This window comes from Dermacentor albipictus, chromosome 1 (genome assembly GCF_038994185.2).
Source record: "Dermacentor albipictus isolate Rhodes 1998 colony chromosome 1, USDA_Dalb.pri_finalv2, whole genome shotgun sequence".
NCBI lineage: Eukaryota > Metazoa > Arthropoda > Arachnida > Ixodida > Ixodidae > Dermacentor > Dermacentor albipictus.
The window spans coordinates 436,031,823-436,054,685 of NC_091821.1; the positions used below are offsets into that span (position 1 = coordinate 436,031,823).

Here is a 22,863-nt window from a genome sequence, read left to right on the forward strand (position 1 = left end):
TTCGAGTGGATACGTCTTGCAAACTCACGCTACGATTCGTAAATTTCAGTATGTGCCTTAAAGTAATTAAATAAAAATTTCATTAGTGATATGCTTAATTAGTCGAATATGTGTTTCATTTTCTCGTGCTAGTAATGTCCGCCTCTTTGAATAATCCAGCTTAAGGACAATAATTATGATATTCTTGTCCTTGAGCTGGAATATTCGAAGTGCCGCGCACATTACTAACATGAGATTTCGAAATGCGTATTAGACTTATTTACAAAAAGATAACAAATTAACGCCCCACATATTTACTTTATGGCACATATTGCGATTTACGATATGTACCCGGTGAGTTTGCGAGACGTATCCACTTGAAAGGAATGTCCCCAATTACACCAGTTTCTTAATATTATTTCTGGAAGTGTGGACGAAACGCATGCGCGGTCCGTTTACTTTTGTGGTTCGATGTATAAAAGAGCGTTTTGTGTGAAACCTTAGGTGGAACAACAGTGCATTTTTACGGCGACTTCAATGGCGTGCATCTACAAACTGGTGCCATTTAAGAAATTCATTTCTATGGATACGCCGTTCAATCTCACCAGCTCCAATTTGCAAACTGCTATGTTCTGTAAATTATTCAACTGAGAAGTTAATTAGTGTATCTTTAATTTGTGGAACACGTGTTCTGATTTCTCGTGCAAGCAATGTCCGCCTGCATGAATAAACCAGCTCAAGTACTTGAACTGTTTTCTGCGACAGGCGATATTAAAAATTTCTGGTAAACTTAAAAATTGTCACTCCGTATATTGCATAGTTTAGGTGTTCTTAACGTGTGTACAGTGTTACTTTGCTTATGCTTGTTTTGTATGATTGTTTAAATATAATAAGTGCTTGTTTCGTGTAAGCAAGTAGTTCCTGGGGAATTTATTACAATTGTCACGAATTCCGGCAGACTAGAGACAGACGTGGACAAGTTGCACGCACGAAAAGCGCTTCTTTTTTAATTAAAGAAAGGACGTAATACAACAGAACTGCAAAGCAAGCACTGCAACCGCTTAGGAACAAGAACATATACAATATATACACTCCTATAGTGCAAAGTCCTGACCGTTCGGACGTCCTGGCTCACTCGTGTCGGTCTCAGAGCAACCGCCTTAGCACAGGACTGGTCAGGCAGTCAGGAGGCTGCTGTTGCATAGGACGGTCGGGATCTGATGAGTAGGACGTACCTCGCGAGTAGCGAGATGCTGAAACCTGGGCTTGCCTCCGTGGGCACAGGCCGGGGCCGGAACTGCAGCGAGAACCTGCCCGGGTTCTGCTATGCAACGTCGCAGCACTCTAAGGGGACCGCGCGCCGGTGCGTTGCCGGTGTGTCCCCTTCCAGACCAGGCCTTGTGAGCCACTTGCGACTGTTTTCCGAGTAGCAGGTGGAGACACGTCCGCGCTTGCTGAGGGCCACGTCACTCACTCACCTGCTACCTCATCACATTATCTTTTTCTTCTTTACTTTCTACTTGCAGTCGCGTGACACCTTTCTGTTCTTTTCTTTATTGGTCGCGCGCCACTTCTCTGATTTTCCTGTTCCTTTATTTTTTTTGCCAAACGGCTTCACACCATGCGCACGGGGATCACTTGTCACTCATACGACAGGCCTCCTTTCCAAGAGATTTCTAAAAACTTCACCATTAACACTTTACATACGATGCGTTCGCACGCATATGATCTTGAAGTGCACAGGTGTCCATTGTTCTACACCAACACTTAACCATTTGACAATAAAATTCAACGTATTTCTGTGCACGTAAGAGATAGCTCACTAGAAAACACAACGCAACACAAAAGTATGGAAGCTGAGTGTTCCTCAAAGATGGTCTCACCACTACCGATACAACACCGAGCAAAATTAACGATCAGCCTTGACACTACTCTGCTTCGACCATTCATAGCTACATAACCTACCTCAACCTCACTCCTTTCCATTATGTATACCCCAGCAAACTCAACAAACGGCAAAGTACTATGCTAATAGCATCGTTTGCTCTTTCACGCGCAATCGGGAAACACTCTTCATTTTTTGCTGTTTGATACTGCTAATCTTGTTTGGCCGTATCTTACAAACCCCGTAAGGTATACCCTGGTCGCATTTTCCACTTAGCGATGCCGTATATAGAATAGAAAATGCTTCCAAATTTGTTCATTCCTACTTCACGGGGTTCTCGTAACTACAGTAACATGCTTTATAGGTTCAAGTGGTAAACTACATAATGACAACTGCACCATAAAGAAGCTAATAAATAAGTAGAGCACGACGTACATAATTTTTCATATCAATTATGCCAAAGCATTGAAGAACTCTGGTTCTATCAAACGAAAGCAATGCTCCCTATTAATTTCTCGTGTTTTTTACCTACACTTCAGAACGTCATGTATAATTCTCTATCCTTACTAAATCGCTGCGTTTTTAGGTTCTCATTACTAAAGTAGCTACCTCGGTCGTACCACTTTCAAAATTTCCATGATTTTCGGTTTTCTGCCTCGTTCCCCTTTGTTTCCTACGTGCCCTTTCCTTCACCTTGTTAAGAATGGCGAGCTGCGAAACAAGATTGCCACACAGTTACGACAGGGCGACACGACGCGCACCTCCCCCTCTCCGTCGCTGCAGCTGGGAGGCGTTCGAAGAAGCGGCCTTTGTGCTGAAAACTGCCTCCTTCCTCCAGCCCTTTCGACATTGTGACGGAACTAGTTCGGTGTATGAACAATGATTCCGTAGTTCTCCAACGTGGAGCTGATTTGACACGCATGGACAAGCTGCCGCGGGAACGACGTATTTTTATGCTTCTCACGCTTCGGCGTGGCGCAGAACAACGAGCGACCCTCGATCGGCACCGATAATTCCCGGAACGGCAACCCTCCAACGCCGTCGTTTGGGCTTCGGAATGTGTGTGCCTTTGTGTCTGTAAACTGATCTGCAGAGCAGCGGCGAGTTGGTGATGAGTAAACGAACAGTCGCCGCGTCGTATGACCGGCGGATCGAGTGTATAAAAACTGTGGTTGTGCGAATGCTGAGGACACTTCTCTTGAGCAGTCATGTTAGACTGAGACACTTTTCCCAAGCAGTCATGTTAGACTGATTTAATTTCTGTAAATAAACCCTTTTTCCTCGTTCTCGATGAGAAACAGTTCTTCACTTCATCAACGATCTCAGCGTAAATAAGTTGGACGACGGCATGGGCCAGCTACCTTCGAATTCATGCCGTACTCCAATCTTGGCAAAGGACCACGGACGATGGGATTGAGCCCCCAATCCTGACAACTGGCTGACAGCGGTGAGATGGACTTTGCGACATGGTGCTGTATCTGCGGTGAGTGCTTGGTTTTTGCTTTGACTCTCTAGGCTTCATTTTGTGGTTGTTCTGTTTAGAACAGTAGGGCAGCTAGATTGTTGTGTGTTAGCTAGGTTGTGTTTTCCTAGCTAGATTTAGAGAGCAGAATCAAGGCAGTAAAGCAGCAGTCATGGATTTAAGGACACTGCTGAGAGACGAGTTGTTGATTGTTGGTGAGGAACTGGGCCTAGATGTACGCAAGGAAATGCTCAAATCGGAATTATTGGAGCTAATTTCCAATCAGGCCAGTGAGGAAGATATTGAAATGGGAATGGAACTTCTCAAAAAGAGAGAGAAACGGGAAAGAGAAAGAGAAGAACGGGACAGAGAAAGAGAAGAACTGGACAGAGAAAAGCGAGAGAGAGAGGAACGCGATAAAGATCGCGAGTTTCAGTTAAGAAAAATGCAACTTGAACTTGAAAGCAAACGTTTGGAGTTGTCTCAAGGAAGTGAAGGCGCTCTGGGATGATCAAGTGAGGCAGAATCGTACCGCATGGACAGGCTATTAAAGCCATTTGAGGTCGGGACCGACATAGGCTTGTTCTTAAGCAATTTTGAAAGGACTTGCGAAAAGATGAACTTCGGCCCGAGTACATGGCCACAGCGGTTGTTGTCTATGTTGCCGTGTGAGGCGGCGGAAGTAATCGCCAGATTGAGTCTGCAGGATGCATATGATTATGCAAAAGTTAAGGCTAGTCTCCTGAAGAAATACCGCCTTTCAGCCGAAGCTTTTCGGCAAAGGTTTAGGAGCACAGGCAAGAAAGATAGCGAGGGCTATCCGGAGTTTGCATATAGCTTAAAGGCCAACCTAGTCGAGTGGCTTAAAAGCGCGGAAGCGTACGACAGCAGAGACATGATCATTGAATGCATGTGTTTAGAGCAGTTTTACAAAACCATCCCCCAAGCTGTGAAACTGTGGGTGCAAGACAGAGGTAATGTAAACACTGTGGAAAGGGCGGCTGAATTAGCCGAAGAGTACGCAACCCGCAGAAAGTTGAACGTCGAGGAGGGAAACTGGGACGGTCGAAATGGACCGCGGAAACCATTTCCGTTCAAAAAGGGTGCGCAAACTAGACGATCAGAGCCTGTAGACATGGCGGAAAAGCCCGCAGAAAAGAGCGAGGAGAAACTTAACGGAGAAACCGCACAAAAAGAACAGAAAAGAAAATTCGAATCTGTTAGACCAATTCGCTGTTACAAATGCCACAAACTGGGACATATAGCTGTAAACTGCGAGAAGTCTAGCGTAGTTTTTTCCTACGTGGAGGAAAAAGATGAGAATATGGAACTTTTAAGTCCGTATCTCCACAACCTGCAAGTTAATGGAAAACCATGCCGAGTGCTAAGAGACAGTGCCGCCACGCTGGACATTGTCCATCCGTCTTACGTGATGGTAGATGACTTCACCGGAGAAGTAGCATGGATAAAACAGGTTGTAGAAGAACACAGCGTGTGTCTGCCCATGGCCAAAGTCAAAATCAGTGGACCATTCGGGGAGCTAGAGACTGAGGCTGCAGTTTCCAAATTTTTGTCACTGCAGTATCCCTACATCTTTTCGAATCGTTCGAATCAGTTACTGCGTGACAGAGGGCTCAAACTGGGAGAGGGCATAGTACAGGCATTGACGCGAGGCCAAGCTCGTAAGATCGCGGCGCTTTCGGCTGAAAATGCTCAAGCTCCTCCAGCGCAAGCAGAAAAGGGGATAACTTCAATACCCGAATCCGAGCTAGGCCCGAGGGACAAAAGAACAGTTGAGGAGAGCCTGCCAGCTGACCAGCTCAATGAGAGCGTAGCACTAGAGTGTCAGAGTTCTAGCCTGCAGGAAGAGCAAGCAGACGCGCTCCCAAGCGAGACAGGGTCGTTATTATCACCGGCCTCAAAGAACTTTGATCAACTCTTACGCGTGGATAGAGAGTCACTGGCAGCTGAGCAAAAGAATGATGAGAGCTTAGCTAGATTACGTGACACAGCTAAAGAAGGCATTGCTAGGCGCAACGTAACGATACATGAGAGAGGAGGATTGTTGTATCGGCATTACAGAGATCGAAAGGGTAGGATTTTAGATCAGTTACTCATACCTACTAAGTATAGGGAGGACCTTTTGAGTCTTTGTCATGGAAATGGGTGGTCCGGCCACCTAGGCATAAACAAATCAAAGGAAAGATTGCTTATGGAATACTACTGGCCTGGCTGTTTCAGAGATGTAGAAAACTTTGTAAGATCATGCGACGCCTGCCAGCGTTCTGGTAAACCAGGAGAGACTTGGAAAGCTCCACTGAAGGTAGTGCCCTTAATAACAGAGCCTTTCGGACGACTTGTAATAGACACGGTGGGGCCTCTTCCAAAAACAAAATCAGGCTACAGGTACTTGTTTACCATGCTGTGTCCGGCTACCAAGTTTCCAGAAGCAATCCCTTTGAAAGAGCTCAGCTCCACCGAAGTAGTAGACGCGCTTTTGACAGTGTTTGCACGAGTTGGGTTTCCAGCCGAAATTCAGGCAGATCAAGGGTCAGTATTCACGAGCGCACTGACTTCCACATTCTTGCAAAAGTGCGGGGTAAAGTTAATACACAGTTCTGTCTATCACCCTCAGTCAAACAGTGTAGAGAGGTGGCATTCCGTGCTTAAAGGGAAGCTGAAGCGGTTTTCAATTTCCATGAATTGCTGGGATTGGGAAGAACAGACCTAATAATTTACGGTTCCGCAATTTTTTTTCTTCGTTTTGTTAATATAAGGGGCGGAAATCCTTTCTAAATCACCCCCGCGGACACGCCCCCATCGCTTCCCGGAGCGCCGGGTGAGGAGGTTACCAGAGGAGAGAACCGGCGAGAGTGACGTCACTGGCGGGGACCGAGCTGCCGGACCGGCGTGCTGGCATGCGCTGGCATGCCTCCTTCCGTCCTGCGCTTTACTGAACGACGCTACGAGAGATTTGCCGCCGCCGCCGCTCACGTTTGTTTTGCGATTTTCGTAGACTGTTCTTTCCTTCTGTGCTGCGTGAGTGCCTACAGCCAAGGGCGCCCAACATGCCCTCGTTCTGTGCAGCAATCGGCTGCGCGAATACACGCGGGCGAGACGATGTGGTGTTTCACAGGTTCCCGAAGCACAAGAAGCTTGCAGCGCAGTGCGGTGAGGAGAGATAAGTTCGTGCCGACGAAATCAACTGTGCTGTGCTCGGACCATTTCCGCGATAGCCGGATAGCCTTACGACAAATGCGGAAACGCGTTGTTGCTAGCGTTGCTATACTACGTTTCATACATCAGGTGCAACGCTGTGGAGGCTTGAGATACTTCTTGCAGTGGCTGCGTTCGCACTTAGAAAAAGTTCGGTGTTTCTTGATCCGATTTTTGAGAAAACTTTTCATATATAAGCTCAGTTCTGAATGAAAAAAAAAAGAATTTACCCATAGAAACAATCCGTGTACTTATACGGCTGCTAACACGTCCTTTTAAATCAATTTTCTTTTCGGCATTCTTTAATTGCAGCCCGTCGCGGCAGCTTCACGTGCATGCTCGCGCGAGCAAATGCCGCTGGCACGCTGCGAACCATAGACGGAAACGCGCGCAGTAATAAATTTTGGTAACCGGACTTCGTGCGTAGCTTCCACAGCGTTGCACCTGAGGTATAAATTTGAGTATAGGCTTGCCTAGTGACATTCGACGTACGGTTGCAGTTATCATGTTTACCACACGGCGGTGCTAAAACTGCCTAATATCTTTATGTCAACACTAGCATGGAGCGCGCATACCGATTCTTGATCGAGCCACAATCGCAAAGTCGTCGAACCATGTTCTGAATAGTGCACATATAATCCCCCTGACCATCTCGATCTGGATGTGTATGATAAGCAACTTCCATGACTGTACCTCGCAGCACTGCATGTGCGCGCTTTGAAACGCGGCACTTATGTTCGCGATCGTGTATCAACGCTCAGAAAACCACGGGACTTCATACAAGCAGCGGCAAGGTGCTTGACATCGCGGAATTGTACCCGTGTTTACAATCTAATGAGAAGTTAGTGCTTCGGCATTCTTCCAGCAGCAAGTTCCCAGTGACACTTTAGCGCATTTTTTCTCCCGTCATTGGAACGTGCAGCTACATGAAAAAAAAAAAGCATACGTAACAGCTAAGATTTCCAGCGCGCGAGAAGGTGTACACATCGCTCTCGCTTTTGGCACGCTCAACATCGTCGTTGCCGCCGTTGCCGCCATCGTTTTTTGTATCGGCTGTCGGTTCGAACATGTACGGCGAAAATACAAGCGCTGTCTCGCTGTCCGAGACAGCGAGAACGTTCCATAATGCTTACAACTCAGCTATGCAGCCAGAACAGAACAGCGTGCTACGCTCTCAAACGGCGGCGCCGACCGGCGACTGCCGCCACTGACGTCACAGCGGCTCCGACCAATCACGGGCAACAGCGGCGTTCGCGCGATACCCTGAGGCGCTGGTGCGCGTTTTCATGAAAAAACAGCCGCTTGCGCTTGTTTCCGCCCTTTTTGAGCGAGATATTCGTGTTCAGGGGACTCAAAACTGTAGAATGCCGCAGAGAACTCATTTTTTTCGAAAAGTGTTTCAGCTTCCCTTTAAGCGAGTTTTGCGTGCGCTCTGTTACGAGCACAAGGAGGACTGGGAGAACTGTCTGCCGGCAACATTGTTTGCTTTGCGAACGGTTCCACATGAGGCGACAGGGTTCTCGCCAGCAGAACTAGTGTATGGGAGGACACTCCGGTCTCCACTGAGAATGTTAAGAGAGATGTGGGAGGAAAGAGGGGAGAGTCCAACCGTGGTTGAATACGTGCTAAATTTACTGGAACGGCTAAGCGCAACCCAAGAACTAGTCGGAAAGAACATGGCACTAGCTCAAAAGAACGCCAAATTCTATTACGACAAGAATGCGAGGCTTCGTACGTTTAACGCCGGAGACCAGGTAATGATCCTCAAACCTTCAAGAAAGAACAAGCTTGAAGTTCACTAGGACGGGCCCGTTAAAGTGTTGCACAAACTTTCAGATACCAACTATGCTTTGAGAATGCCCGGTCGCAGGAAGGAAGTGAGGATATATCACTGTAATTTGATGAAGCCGTACGTAGAGCGGAGCGGAGTCGTTAACTATATCGTCAAAGAGCCGGATGGCATTGGTACCAAGTTTAAGGAGTATAGGGCAACCTCCAACTCTGAAATTGGCCTAGAAGAAGTAGTAGAACACTCGGTAAGCTCGCATGCTCTAAGACCCGAGCAGCTAGATGAGCTAAAAGGGGTGTTAGGGGAATATCTCGACAGATTCAGCGATCGGCCGGGTAGAACCGAACTGATAACGCACGAAATTGAGCTGACCTCTACCGAACCAGTAAGATCAAAACCTTACAGGGTGTCTCCAAGACAGAGAGAGATTATGGAGGCAGAGATACAGCGCATGCTAGAGTTGGGAGTTATTGAGCCCGCTGAGAGTGACTACACGTCACCGCTAATACTCGTAGAAACCCCTAACAAGGGACCCTCGTCCGTGTGTTGACTACAGGAAGTTAAATGCGATCACTAGGGATCAGCTGTACCCGATACCCAACATTGAGGAACGAATTGAAAGAGTTAGCGCTGCTAAATACATTTCAACTATAGATCTCGTGCGGGGGTACTGGCAAGTTCCCCTTTCAGAAAGTGCCAGCCGCTATGCCGCATTCATCTCGCCTGTAGGCACTTTTCGCCCTCTCGCACTCAGCTTCGGGCTGAAGAACGCGCCGTTTAGCTTCTCTAAGTTAATGGATATTGTCCTAAAAGACTTGCAGGAGTTCGCCTTACCTTATCTTGATGATGTGGCCATTTTTTCGGACAGCTGGGAACAACACGTATCGCACCTCAAACAGGTGTTCTCACGGTTGAGGGAAGCCGGCTTAACGATGAAAGCGGAAAAGTGTAGGTTTGGTTGTTCGCAGGTTACTTATCTGTGCCATGTTGTCGGTCAGGGCATGAGACGGCCGGCTGAGCTGAAAATAGCGACGACTGGAGATTTTTCTCAGCCGCGCACGAAAACGGACCTTCGTTCATTTTTGGGACTTGTGGGGTACTATCAACGGTACATTCCGAATTACTCGCAATTGGCAAGTCCATTAACAGACGCCCTCCGAAAGGGAGCACCGAGTAACGTACACTGGGATAAGGACAAAGAGAACGCTTTCTAAAGTTTGAAAACGCTATTGGTTTCTCGCCCTGTGCTTCGCGCGCCAGACTACACAAAGGAATTCATAGTTCAATGCGACGCAAGCGACAGAGGTATGGGCGTGGTACTTAGTCAGGTCGGCGACGATAACGAGGAGCATCCTATCCTCTACGCCAGCCGTAAACTAAATGTAAGAGAGGAAGCCTACAGCGCTTCAGAGAAGGAATGCGCTTGTTTGGTTTGGGCCGCCCAGAAGTTGTCGTGTTACTTGTACGGAGCGAAGTTCATCTTCGAGACCGACCACTGTCCTCTGACGTGGCTCAATCAAATGTCACACAAAACGGCCGCTTGCTCCGATGGAGCCTCACTCTCCAAGAGTACAACTTCTCCGTTAGATATAAGAAGGGAAAGTTGCATAGCAATGCGGATGGTTTGAGCAGGCTAATTTGAATTCTGCGTTTGAGGGTCCCGCCTAAATTTTAGGGTTACTAGTGTTAACTTTTATTAAGCGAAGAAGATCCCCTCTCATTTAGCAGGATTCCCTCCATGATTGCTGAATGTGTCAGCAGGAATTTGCTTCAGAAATTGGCATAGCGAAATGCAGCATTTTTTTGTTTCTGCACTTATGTTGTTCTTTTTTGAAGCCTAGCGAGTCTAAAGTGAGAGCCAATGCACGTCATCTCGGCGCAGAGCCGTGTTGTGGGGTTCGTTTTGCAGTTGCCTGTCCTTGGATGTTTTGGAGCGGTGACATCAATGCACAAGTGGTCGCTGCGAGCCAAGACATCAATCCCCCCCCCCCCTGACCAGCAGCCGTTCTCTTCCTGCCTAGCGGTTGTCAACGCTAGACAGTCGAGACTTTCCGGCCCATGGAGGCGCTGTTAAGAATGGCGAGCTGCGAAACAAGATTGCCACACAGTTACGACAGGGCGACACGACGCGCACCTCCCCCTCTCCGTCGCTGCAGCTGGGAGGCGTTCCAAGAAGCGGCCTTTGTGCTGAAAACTGCCTCCTTCCTCCAGCCCCTTCGACATTGTGACGGAACTAGTTCGGTGTATGAACAATGATTCCGTAGTTCTCCAACGCGGAGCTGATTTGACACGCATGGACAAGCTGCCGCGGGAACGACGTATTTTTATGCTTCTCACGCTTCGGCGTGGCGCAGAACAACGAGCGACCCTCGATCGGCACCGATAATTCCCGGAACGGCAACCCTCCAACGCCGTCGTTTGGGCTTCGGAATGTGTGTGCCTTTGTGTCTGTAAACTGATCTGCAGAGCAGCGGCGAGTTGGTGATGAGTAAACGAACAGTCGCCGCGTCGTATGACCGGCGGATCGAGTGTATAAAAACTGTGGTTGTGCGAATGCTGAGGACACTTCTCTTGAGCAGTCATGTTAGACTGAGACACTTTTCTCAAGCAGTCATGTTAGACTGATTTAATTTCTGTAAATAAACCCTTTTTCCTCGTTCTCGATGAGAAACAGTTCTTCACTTCATCAACGATCTCAGCGTAAATAATTTGGACGACGGCATGGGCCAGCTACCTTCGAATTCATGCCGTACTCCAATCTTGGCAAAGGACCACGGACGATGGGATTGAGCCCCCAATCCTGACAACCTTCCCGCGGTGAACAAGCGTGCAGGCTAATTAGGTGACAGACCGCCCTTCCTCGCCCCCTTTTTCCAGCCCTCCGCGCAACTCGGTTGCGTGGGAGCTCACGCATATATCTCCCCCCCCCCCCCCCCATCCGTCCCGTCACCTTCATATCCCCTCCCCGCGCCTATATGCAACTCGGTTGCCCGAGAGCCCTCGCCTTTTCCGGTGGCGCGTTTTACCGCCTTGCCTAGACCAAGTCCGACCACCGCCGTACCTCCGACCTACCACGAAAACGGACGATAGATCCGCCAGTTCCGCCAGTGGGATTCGAACCCACACCCTCCGCATTACGCTTCCGTTGTTTTACCCAACGAGTCAATGGTCAAAAAGACGTTTCACATCCGCCGCCATGGCCACGAGTGGCGCTGGCTAACACTCTCAAGGTTAGATCTCGCACACGTGCATAAATACCCAAGAACGTGCACGTGGTAACAGCCACCGCCGTAGATCAATTGGCAAAGCAACGCACGCGTTATCCGGAGAGTGTGAAGTGCGGCTTTTGCTGGCGGCAAGATGTTTCTCGTCCACTTTCCTTTCCCTTTATCTCATAATTTCTACGCTTCAAATAAAGAAACTGATCATTTCCCCTACACCTTGCTTGGCTTCATTATCTGTTAGCTTTATATACTTATTTGAGGTAGAAAACTTGTAAGTTCTCTGCTGTATCAGTTGGTCTTGCACTCCGCTACATTTATGCCTGTCCCGAAATTTAGTGTACACGAAATCGCTAAACTTTCGGCGTGTACCTTCAGAGGTATGTTAACAGGGGTTTTAAGAAAGAAAATAAATCTTCGTTCCAGGACTTGGAACAGCGCAGCAAGGAACTTGGCATCGACACTATCGGCGTCAGGGTGACTACGCTCGAAGACGTGCTCGTCCAGGTCGGCGAAGAGCACCACGATGCGAGGCAATTTGAGATCGGAGAGCAGCACGCCTCCATGTTTGCTGTCAAGGGTAAGTTCTCGCGTTCACTCTTCGCTAAAATAAGAACCCGAGCAACTTAAGTACGCTCCGTGCACTATCCGTGCGACAGTAGTGACGTGCCACTACGCACCATGTGGGACGAGAAATTGGGCGAATCGACTGGCTACAGTGGTGACTGATTGGAGCATGCCATTTTGCCGCAGCGCAGGAACTATGCTAGACGGCCGTAGCGAAATTTTTCCGTGGTATGTTAGCTCGTATTCGGGGATACTTGAGCGGAAATCTAATTCCCGGTAGTCTGTCGCTTTTGCATTCCACTTGCCAGAACGCACTCACTGCGGCCGGGCGTCGAATGTATGACCTTGTGCTGGGATGCAGAACTTCCTGACACGAAAGTCAGCTGAATCGCGAAGCTCTACGTGAGTGCGCCAAGTGAGTGTGTTCAGAGCGACGAGTATATCGTACGTTTAAATTGAGCCACCGGATAACGTTCGAGCACTCGAAGCTCAAAGAGACCTTTCGAACACACCGAAGTTCGTGCTTTGTAAGTTGGTTGTTCGCTCCACTATTCCAGGCCACCAGCCCTGTCCACGAGTTTCCACGAATTCTGCCGCTGCAGTTCTGTTTTTAAGGGGTATCAAGAAGTGGTGTGTCCTCAGGATTGCACAAACAGTTTAGAGAAGGCGGGGGCTCATAGCTGCTGTTAATAGCTGTTGTGTTCAAGTACGAGTCATTAGAATCAGCAGAGTATTTAACTTCCGCCCTTCGTGCTCTCAATAATCCTCCCCCACGATGTAATAAGCGGTCGGCATTGCCACGCTCATCTGTTGTGAGAAATTGCCGGCAATTACGGCAGACATTACAACCAGCTTGCTAAGATTTATATACCAACGAAGCTGTGGCATACGGCCCTCAGAAGGAAGCGCGCAAGGGCTCTCAAACGAAATTGCACCTTTTTGCGTCGTGCAGTTTGTTTAAAGTATTTTCAGGAAAAAAAGTATGGTGCGCAGTAATCTGCGCACCGCACTTATTTTAATTTTTTTTTGCAATTTACAAATTTGGTGAGAGGCCTCTTCATGCCCGAAAGCATTTCCTAGCCGTTATCCGCTATGTTTCGTTGTCCGCCATGGAATAAATATGTCTTCTAGTTATGGTGGAAAACTATACGGGGCAACAAATTTAAGCATCCACAGGAAAGGGGCCGTGTTTCATTGCTTTTGCAATAAATAACTTATGCAAGCGCTCCAAAGCGTTATACATGTGCCCAAAGAACCGTGTAAAGTGTTTGCATGCAAGACTAGGCGAATAAATATCTGACGCCCATTTATTTAGAAGAAACAAGGGTTACGATACGGCTGATGTGTCCGCAAACCTTTAAGCGCCTGTGTTGGTCGCAGTGTTTGCAGTAAATCACTGCGTCGATAGAAAGCGTTATAGAAGCGCTTTACACCTATATTTTTTGCAGATTCGTGCTAGTATGTGATGCCACGCCGAGGTTAAATTTACAGGAATCGTGGGGACTGTGTTTTGGTGTACTATGCGGAAGTAAGTTTACGGGCGTGTGTCTTTTTGTGGCGTCTATCTCATATCGCACTGCCACAATGAACTGGCCCACGGAAGAGAATGGCGGCTGTGGTGTTTCAGACGACCTAGTGAAGGTGATGGCCACCACAGTGTCCGAGAATCCGGGCCTGCTGACACAGATGTGGGCCGTGCTTGCCAAGCGCGCCACGTGCATCTGGCGCGAAAGGAAGCAGTCGCTCTTGAGCTGGCTGCTGCCTCCGCTGCTGCTGACGGTGCTGTTCCAGCTTGAGTACATGGCGCTGCGCCGCAGCAACTGGGACGTCGAGCGGGTATCCGACACGCTCGCCTTAACGTTCCCCGACGTGGTGCACTATGCACAGGTATGTTGCACCGCCTGTCCCCATGACTATACCGCGCTCGGCTTCTAAAAGCCGTTTGCGTGCACAAGAACGATACATGTAATTAAACAGTGAAAGGTTGCAAGTAATAGGGCAAATTGTGCACGCGTTGTGCCACACATAAGGTATGCACAGATGTCTTTTATTTTAGTAGGGTCTATAGTCAACACGAGCGCGGAGCTTAAATTGTGCGACCCCCGATGTAAGTCGTTAATCAGTGCGCCGTAAAGCCAAATATGCACTCGATGCTCTGCAGGAATACAAACTTAGGAGTCGTATTTGTTAGTGTCGACACTTGGTTCTTAAAGGATGCAGAATCTGGTCTTCATTAGCAGAACCCAGCAGTTAATACGTAAGTCATTGAAGCCCGGGTCACGTCACAAACCACCCGTAAAATCCGAAGCCACGCGTGGCTAACTGTCGTAGATCAGCACTTCCATTCACTCAAACGATACAAGTCATGATTCAATTCCGGCAGGAATGTGTGATATTCTCCGAATCTGATTAGTTCATCTTTTTGGCTCATTATATACCTCTGGATTTCAGAATTTTACACTGTTAGCCAAATGTATGTGATGATGTGCGTCGCGCAAAGTATCATATACACGAATGAGCGAAGAATTTACATGATGACAATGACGTTGATGAAAACTACCAGTGATAATACTCTTTTATGTTACCCCTCTAACGTCCGTGTCGTCGACAATAACGGCATGTCTGTCGAATATCTTGTCACATTATGAGTACATCTCACTGGAGCGTGCTCACGTTGTGAAGGCGGTACTTCCAGATGGTGATGCGGGGAGACACGGCTATTGATTCCTCCTCTTTGCTATCCTTCACTTCCTGTCTCACCCACACTGTGGCATTCCGGATGGCTTGGTTGGAATGATTGCGTTCACGAGCATTAGTCCAAGGCTCCTAGGGTAACGTCTACGCCATCAAGCCCAAATAATGCTATGGCAGGGCCGTCCTGAAGCAGTAAAGAACTGGTCTGATGGCTAGATACATTTTCTTCCCCATGGCGACACTGAAATGCCGAACATATAACGGCACCCGTGATATAGCAGGCATGCGGTCAGGCCAGGCCGATGAAGATGGTACAAGGCAAAACTCGAGTGGGTACCTATGAATTAGACTTGCTATCAATATCTGTGGCAGTAAAACGTATTTGATTTCTGTTTGGATGTCTTACAGGGACTCGTGCAAATCAAGCACCCGAAGGATGGAAAGTTCTTCTACGACTACATACTGCCTCAGCTGAGCGCAAGCTCCCATTTGCTGCAAACCATCGATCCAGACATGGACGTTACCGAAAAGGCTCTTAATATGTCGAAATGGAACCTGCGTTACTATATATTTGGCCTGCACTACGGATTTCAGTTTCTAGACGAAAACAGGTAAAAAATATATATTTTTTTAAAAGTGCCGTTTTGAATCTTTTTCTTCAGCGGCGAATATGAGTCCGGACGTGACTTCGTTGAAAGGCCTAGCGAAGTCAAAGAGGCGGCGATTCCAAAAGCTACATAGTTTTTTTTACACGAATTGCCGATACAAGAAATGGTTCTCTGCTAGTCAACCTACCATGATATGTACCAAACCTGGAGGAGTGACTTCAAAACCTTAATGGTGTCGTACACGTATTGCCAACACCGCAAACTGTGATTGGCTCATCGCAGTATAATGGCATTATTTAGCAGAAGGCATGGCTGTGAAGCCAAGCAACTGGTTGCTTTATTTTGTAGGATGATATAGGCCGCCAATGGAAACTGACCCAGGCAACGTATAACACCCGAACTCTCTCGAGTGAAGCTAGCTGAGCAGGACTCTGAGGAGCTATCAGGCATTGTTTGGGAAATCAGAACTGTTGAGGCTTATACAGTGCTGACTAAGGGCCTCCTCTGCTATATAGTACTTCCAGATAAGGAGCATACGGGGCAGAGTTCCTAATCCGTAAGGACATAGCGGGCAACATTGACGAATCCTACAACATTAATGAAAGGGTAGCAGTAGTCGTAGTAAAACTTAACAAGGGGTATATATTAAAAGTAGTACAAGGCTACGCTCCAACTTCCGGTCATGACAATGATGAAATAGATCGGTTTTACGAAGATGTTGAATTAGTGATGAGAAAAGTACAAACTCAGTATACTGTAGTAATGGGCGACTTCAATGCAACTGACTGGTGAACAAGCAATTGACAACTACGGCGTCAATTAAAATAATGGGCTACTTCAAAGCAAAGTGGGGGAAAAGCAGACTGGTGAACAAGCAATTGACAACTACGGCGTCAATTAAAATAATGGGCTACTTCAATGCAAAGTTGGGGAAAAGCAGACTGGTGAACAAGCAATTGACAACTACGGCGTCAATTAAAATAATGGGCTACTTCAATGCAAAGTTGGGGAAAAGCAGACTGGTGAACAAGCAATTGACAACTACGGCGTCAATTCCAGGAACGCTAGAGGAGAGATGGTGGTAGGATTCGCAAGAAAGGAACCAGTTGCGAATAATGAACACCTTCTTCAGGAAGCGTTGCAGCAGAAAGTAGACCTGGAAAAGCCCTAATGGTGAAACAAGAAATCGATTTCGTACTTCGCCGATCCCAGCCTAGTGCACGATGTAGAAGTGTTAGGTAGGGCAAAGTGCAGTGGTCATAGGTTAGTGAGGTCTAGGGTCGATCCATCACAATTTGAAGAGAGAAAGAGAAAAATTTATCAAGAAGAGACAAACCAACCTAGATGCAGTAAGGGTAAAAGTAGACCCATTCAGGTAGGTGCTTGCAAACAAATATGCAGCCGTAGAAGAGAGAGATGAAGATGACATAGAGGTAATGAATGAAACCGTAACTAGGCTTCAGAAGCAGCAGTTGAAGTGGCAGGTAAGGCACCAAGGCAACAAGTAGGTAAGCTGTCCCAAGTAACGAAGGACATAATAAAGAAAAGACAAAGTATGACAGTGTCCAACTCTAGAGATATAGAATACGCGGAACTGTCAAAACTGATCAAGGATAAAATAAGGGATATTCAAAACTATAAGGTAAGAAATACTGAAGAAGCAGTAAAAAAAATGAACGCAGCTAAAAATCGGTGAGAAAGAAACGCGGCCTAGGAAGAGCCAGTATATATGCACTGAAAGATAAGCAGGGTAATATCAGCAATTTTGAAAATACAGTAAAAGCAGCGGAAGAATTCTATCATGGCCTGTACAATACCCAGAGCAACCACGATACCTCCATTCGGAGCAGTAATGAACAGATTACAGAGGCTCATTCTATGTGAGGAAGTTATACGGGCATTGCAAGACATGAAACGGGTATAAGCGGCTCAAGATGGAATAACAGTCGATTTAATCAAAGATGGAGGAGACATCATACTTAATAAGCTAGCAGCCCTGCATACAAACTGTCTCGTGACCTCGAGTTTCAGAGAACTGGAAGAATGCCGACATTATAATACACAAAAAGTAGACGTTAAAGAATTGAACAATTATAGGCCCATTAGCTCACTTCCAGTAGTGTGTAAAATATTTAGCAATATAATTTCCAATAGAATAAGGGCAACACTTCAGTCAACCGAGAGAACAGGCAGGTTTCAGGAAGGGATACTCTACAATGGATCACATTCATGTCATCAATCAGGTAACCGAGAAATCCGCAGAGTACAATCAGCCTCGCTATACGGCTTTCATAGATTACGAAAAGTCATTTCATTCAGTAAAAATACCAGCAGCCACAGAGACATTACGTAATCAAGGAGTACAAGACGCTTACGGAAATGTCTTGGAAGGTATCTACAGAGATTGCACAGGTACCTTATTTCTCCACAAGAAAAGTAGAAATACACTTATAAAGAAAGGGGCCAGACAAGGAGACAATCTCTCCAATGCTATTCACTGTGTGCTTAGAAGAAATATTGAAAGCTATCAGCTGAGCTGGTGTACGGTCGCTCACTGCGATCTCCCCTTCGCATGCTTCGAGACTCGTGGGAAGGCAGGTTAAACTAGGAAGGCTTAGGAGTAAGGATCAGCGGCGAATATATCTCGGCAACCTTCGGTTTGCAGATGACATTGTCCCTTTCAGCAACACTGGGGATGAGTAACCGTAACAGCGAGTATAAGAGGGGTTGAATATTAATATGTAGAAGACAAAGATAATGATAAATAGCCTGGCAGGGGAGCAAGAGTTCAGGATCGCCAGTGAGCCTCTAGAGTCTGTGAAGGAGTTCATTTACCCATAGGCCTATTACTCACAGGGAACCCTGATCATGAAAAGGAAAGTTACACAAGAATAAAAATGGCTTGGAGCGCATACAGCAGACATTGTCAGATCCTGACTGGAAGCTTACCATTATCATTAAAAAGAAAGCTGTACAATCAATGCATTCTGCAGGTGCTAACATATGGGGCAGAAACATTGGAGACTGAGAAAGGAGCTCAAAAACAAGTTAAAGACCACGCAAAGAGCGATGGAAGGAAGACATTTAGGCGCAACGTTAGGAGACATGAAGAGAGCGGTGTGGCTCAGAGAGCAAAAGGAGATAGCCGATACTGTATTTGACTTTAAGAGAAAAAAAATCGAGCTGGACGGGTTATGTAATGTGTCAGTTAGTTAACCGTTGGACCATTGGGGTTACAGAATGGGTGCCAAGAGAAGGGAAGCGCAGTCTAGAACGGCAGAAGAATAGGTGGGGTGGTGAAATTAGGAAATTCGCAGGTGCTAGTTGGAATCGGTCGGCGCAGTACAGGGATAATTGGAAACCGTAGGGAGAGGCCTTCCTTCTTCAGTGGACATAAAATAGGCTGATGATGATGATGATTCATTCATCACAAGTGCCAAATATCGCAAACTACGTATAGTATTCGTCTGATGCTCTGACACTTAGGTCGAGTGCTGATGGCTCCCCTTCCACCGCAGTCTAGTTCAAGTGTCTGGCTTGAACCATACCGTTATCTCCACCTGCGTCATTTGATCACCCTCCCTTACATATAACAAGGTTTAATTTTGTTTTTCTGTTTGTTTCGTTGTCTGTGGGAATAGCCGAACGGAAAAAATTGGCACCAAATTCTTCCCATGCCGCCACGAATGCACTCGTTTCCTCGCGTGCGTGTATAAACCTGAACGTCACCTTGTCAATATCGGATACTCTCGGTGCATGCCGGAATGCTTGCACGGCGAGTGTGACAGTCAACTTCAAAATGGAATCTAGTCTGATCGAAAAGAATCATGAAAAAAGAAACTGTCACCCACCAAGAGGAACAATCATACAACTCAAGTCTCGGTCACGGCACAAAATCGTTGTTCACAATGAACGGTCCCTATTTCTTCACATCTATTCCGCGAGGGGGCAAACCATCAAGTGCTTAATAGTCCCTTCACCTTGTCAGAAGTCAGTTATGTTTTTTTTCAGACATGCTTGAACTTTCACTCGCTTGTCCACGACTTTGGTCACTGCTCATCTGTAGAAGCATCTGCAGTGGGTAAAGGCTCGGGTAAGACTCGCTTAAGAGGGCTCCACAGCGCCACGCTTGAGTGTAGCTCTCAATTGCAGCATGGCCCTCCTTTAGATTACTGAATACGCAGCTATGTCGCCTTGGAGTAGGTAATAATGTGGTTGCAATATGTCGCGCTACATAGAGAACGTGCGCAGACAAATGTTATTGAAACGGGCTCATGGGATAGTTGGTACTATCCCCATAAGTTCAAACACGAACAATTCAGGCATTACTTCAGTGTGTTGTTCCGTTTCATGTTTACCAGGGCTTGTGTAACAGTGGCTTATTTCAGACTCCAAAGAGACCGATTTGGACTACTACGTGCTTAGAAACCGGCTACCGAGGGGGATTACACGTCCCATTTCCATGTCATTACGTGTAACGTACAGGAGTTCTGATACAGCTGTGTAACGTACAGGAGTTCGCGCTTCGATTTACGCTGATGATACATGTTCATGCTTACGCAGCCGAACAGACCACGAAACGAAACAAGTCATGGGAAGTGATTCGATGAAGAGAGGTGCTCGCTCACAAACTAGCTGAGGGAGCACTTGACCACATCGTCTCATTCAGCTCACTTGCCTAGCATAGTTGCTTTGTTTCCTTATCGGTTGCTCCTTTTCGTAATCAGTTGCTTAGCTATGCCGAGATGTTGTTAGCTCGTGCGATGCTATTGTGCACGATCGGCCTACCATGACAGGTAGACCACGTTCGGCAAGTCGATAATTGATGATCATCTGTGCACTGTGGTCATAAAGGCATGAACGAAAAGAATGGCACAAGCACGCAGTGCCATGCACATTTGTCATTCTTCATTTTGCATATCGTCCTTGCATGCGATGTACCTAGTGCTTAGCTATGCCGAGATGTTGTTAGCTCGTGCGATGCGATTGTACACGATCGGCCTACCATGACAGGTAGACCACGTTCGGCAAGTTGGTAATTGATGATCATGTGTGCACTGTGGTCATAAAGGCGTGAACGAAAAGAATGCCACAAGCACGCAGTGCCATGCACATTCGTCATTCTTCATTTTGCATATCGTCCTTGCATGCGATGTACGTAGAGCATGGGTGTTTATGCATCAGTTAGATACCTAAATATTGCTCACAAGGCAAGGGCCACTGTCCCAGCCGCGCTCCTCAATGGCTGTGGCCAAACAGCTCCAAACGCTGCTTTACTCTGCATTGCCGCGCAGTGTTGACCACGTCGTGTTTGTCTTCCCAGTACCCTGCTGTGGTACAACGGCGATATCCCGCAGTGCGCGCTGATCATCACAACGATCTACAACATGGCGCGCCTGAAATACCTCACCGGCATCGATGACGCCGTTATTCGCGTTAAAGTGAAGCAGCTGGACTACGGCTCCAAGGTGGCGGAGGACGAGAACGTGAAGAGCCAGAACACGTACCGTGACCTGCTACCCAAGGTGCTGCGGTCCATCTTCCTGCCGTTGGCATCTAGCCTCATGTGCAGCAACTTTGTGCTGCTGCCGATCACCGAAAGGGTGCAGAAGGTGGGTCGCTTAACGCGTTCTGTTCAAATATAAGCCACTGCAACGCGAAGACAAATCTCAGACATAAGGCGTAAACGAGAGCCCCGCCGCCACGTCGCGTGCTTCGACTTCCATTGCTAAACAACGAGCGGTCAAAGTGAGTTGAAAGAATGCAATATTGGAGAGAAGTACGGAATGGATTCACGCCAGAGCGACATTTAGTGGATCGTAGCGTTGTGCTAAGTGGTTAGTTTGGTGATTCAAAGCGGAATATAACGAATATCGTTTCCAGATATTAAGAGAGCCTATGACAACGTTGAGAAAGGGTTCCCATAGAATATTTTTGAGGAGTGCAACTGCAACGCAACTGTAGGGATAACCAGTTACAAATCATATGGGAATGTTGAAGAAGCACAGTATACTGGAAATTCGCCGAAGTACTGGAGTAAGGATGCCCTCTATTCTGATCGCTGTCACGCTTTACATTAAGGATGCTTGAATAATAGTAAATTCGGCTTTCTTTACACACGTAAGGTGCATCTGCTGCCACAAACGGTTTTTCGGCCCACGACACAGCGGTACTAGCGAAACTGCAGATAATTTATAGAGGCTTACGGACAAGTGCGACGACAATACAAAATATCTCGACCTTCATTTTAACGCAGATAAATAGAGGATCGTATTCTGTAACGACGAAACAAATAATGAATTTGCACCAATTCAACAGGAATTCATACCCACAGTCGAACGTATACATACCTGTGTGTGCCCAAACGAAAAGAAATATCTACTTAAACAACCACCAAGGATGACGATGAAGAGAAAGCGGAACGCTGCTATGAAGAATGATAGAGGCTTTTGTGGCCCAATACATTTGCGGTAGTACACGGAAATTAGAAACATGTAACAGCATCAGTGCTAGCATTTTCAAACGCCGTAATGTGACAAATTACGATAGGAAACCTTCTCGTGCTTCGAAGTTAAGCAGATGGCGGTGGTCCACTGATCATTGGGCACCCATGATAAAACAACAAACGAGGCACTGCAATGTTACGTGGGCGTCAACTCTCTGGAATTCAGAGAAGAGCACAGGAAAACTTGTTTTGAGGAGAGCCGTAGAAACAAGGTTATCAAATAAATGGGCACTGAGAGGTCAGAAATATTCGTGCTTCGAAAACGTGATCACGTAATCAAAAAAAGAGATCGAAAATGACGTCGGCGATATGCAAGATAATAGAAAGCGCAAATAGGCAACCCGGAGTCACCGACGCAAAACAAGCCAAGATGGTAAAATGCATGCAAAGGCTTTAGGACGACGTTAAATAACAAATAACAGGAAATTAGTCTGGCTAGCCAAATGACAAATACTTGCTTTTGGGGCATGAGCCATCTACCTAAGCACAAGCTCATAAAGCCGCTGCCACTTACAACATGGCAAAATCTCTGAGGGCTTTAGAAAAAATTTTCAGACGATCCAGCTCATTGCGAAGACATTATTGCGATAGCAATTATGTGGACATTCCAGGCGCATTTCTATCGTCGGTGTCTCCGTCTTCATGAGGCTCCGTGTAAAGTTCAAGGGCAATAAAATCGTCGCCGTGAGCCGTATGCTATGCGTGCAAGGAAAGCGTGCGAGGGTGAGGGGGGCGAGGGCGGCTCAGTCTCGCGTGTGCGAGTGAGGAAGGCGGGCCGGTAGCGCGGCCTCTTCCAACACCAACTAGAAGAACAAATAGGTGTATTGCTCCTCATACAGCGCAACCACAACAAGAAACTGGATTGTGTAAATAAACGTGTTGCTCCTACAACTTCCTCGCGGTCAAATTTCTTTTAAACTAAATGCATGCTTGTTCT

General features: G+C 47.0%; 1 protein-coding gene across 3 annotated transcripts in view; it reads left to right on the top strand.

Moving 5' to 3' along the window:
• The window catches only part of LOC135908031 (phospholipid-transporting ATPase ABCA3-like), a 114,311-nt gene that overhangs the window by 60,717 nt on the left and 30,731 nt on the right, over window positions 1–22,863 (top strand). For all 3 annotated transcript variants that reach the window (XM_065439794.2, XM_065439797.2, XM_065439802.2), the window contains 4 exons: window positions 11,979–12,132; window positions 13,747–14,006; window positions 15,222–15,424; window positions 20,745–21,033. In XM_065439794.2, coding sequence (XP_065295866.1) covers window positions 11,979–12,132; window positions 13,747–14,006; window positions 15,222–15,424; window positions 20,745–21,033 — 906 coding nt within the window. The remainder of the gene's footprint in view (window positions 1–11,978; window positions 12,133–13,746; window positions 14,007–15,221; window positions 15,425–20,744; window positions 21,034–22,863) is intronic.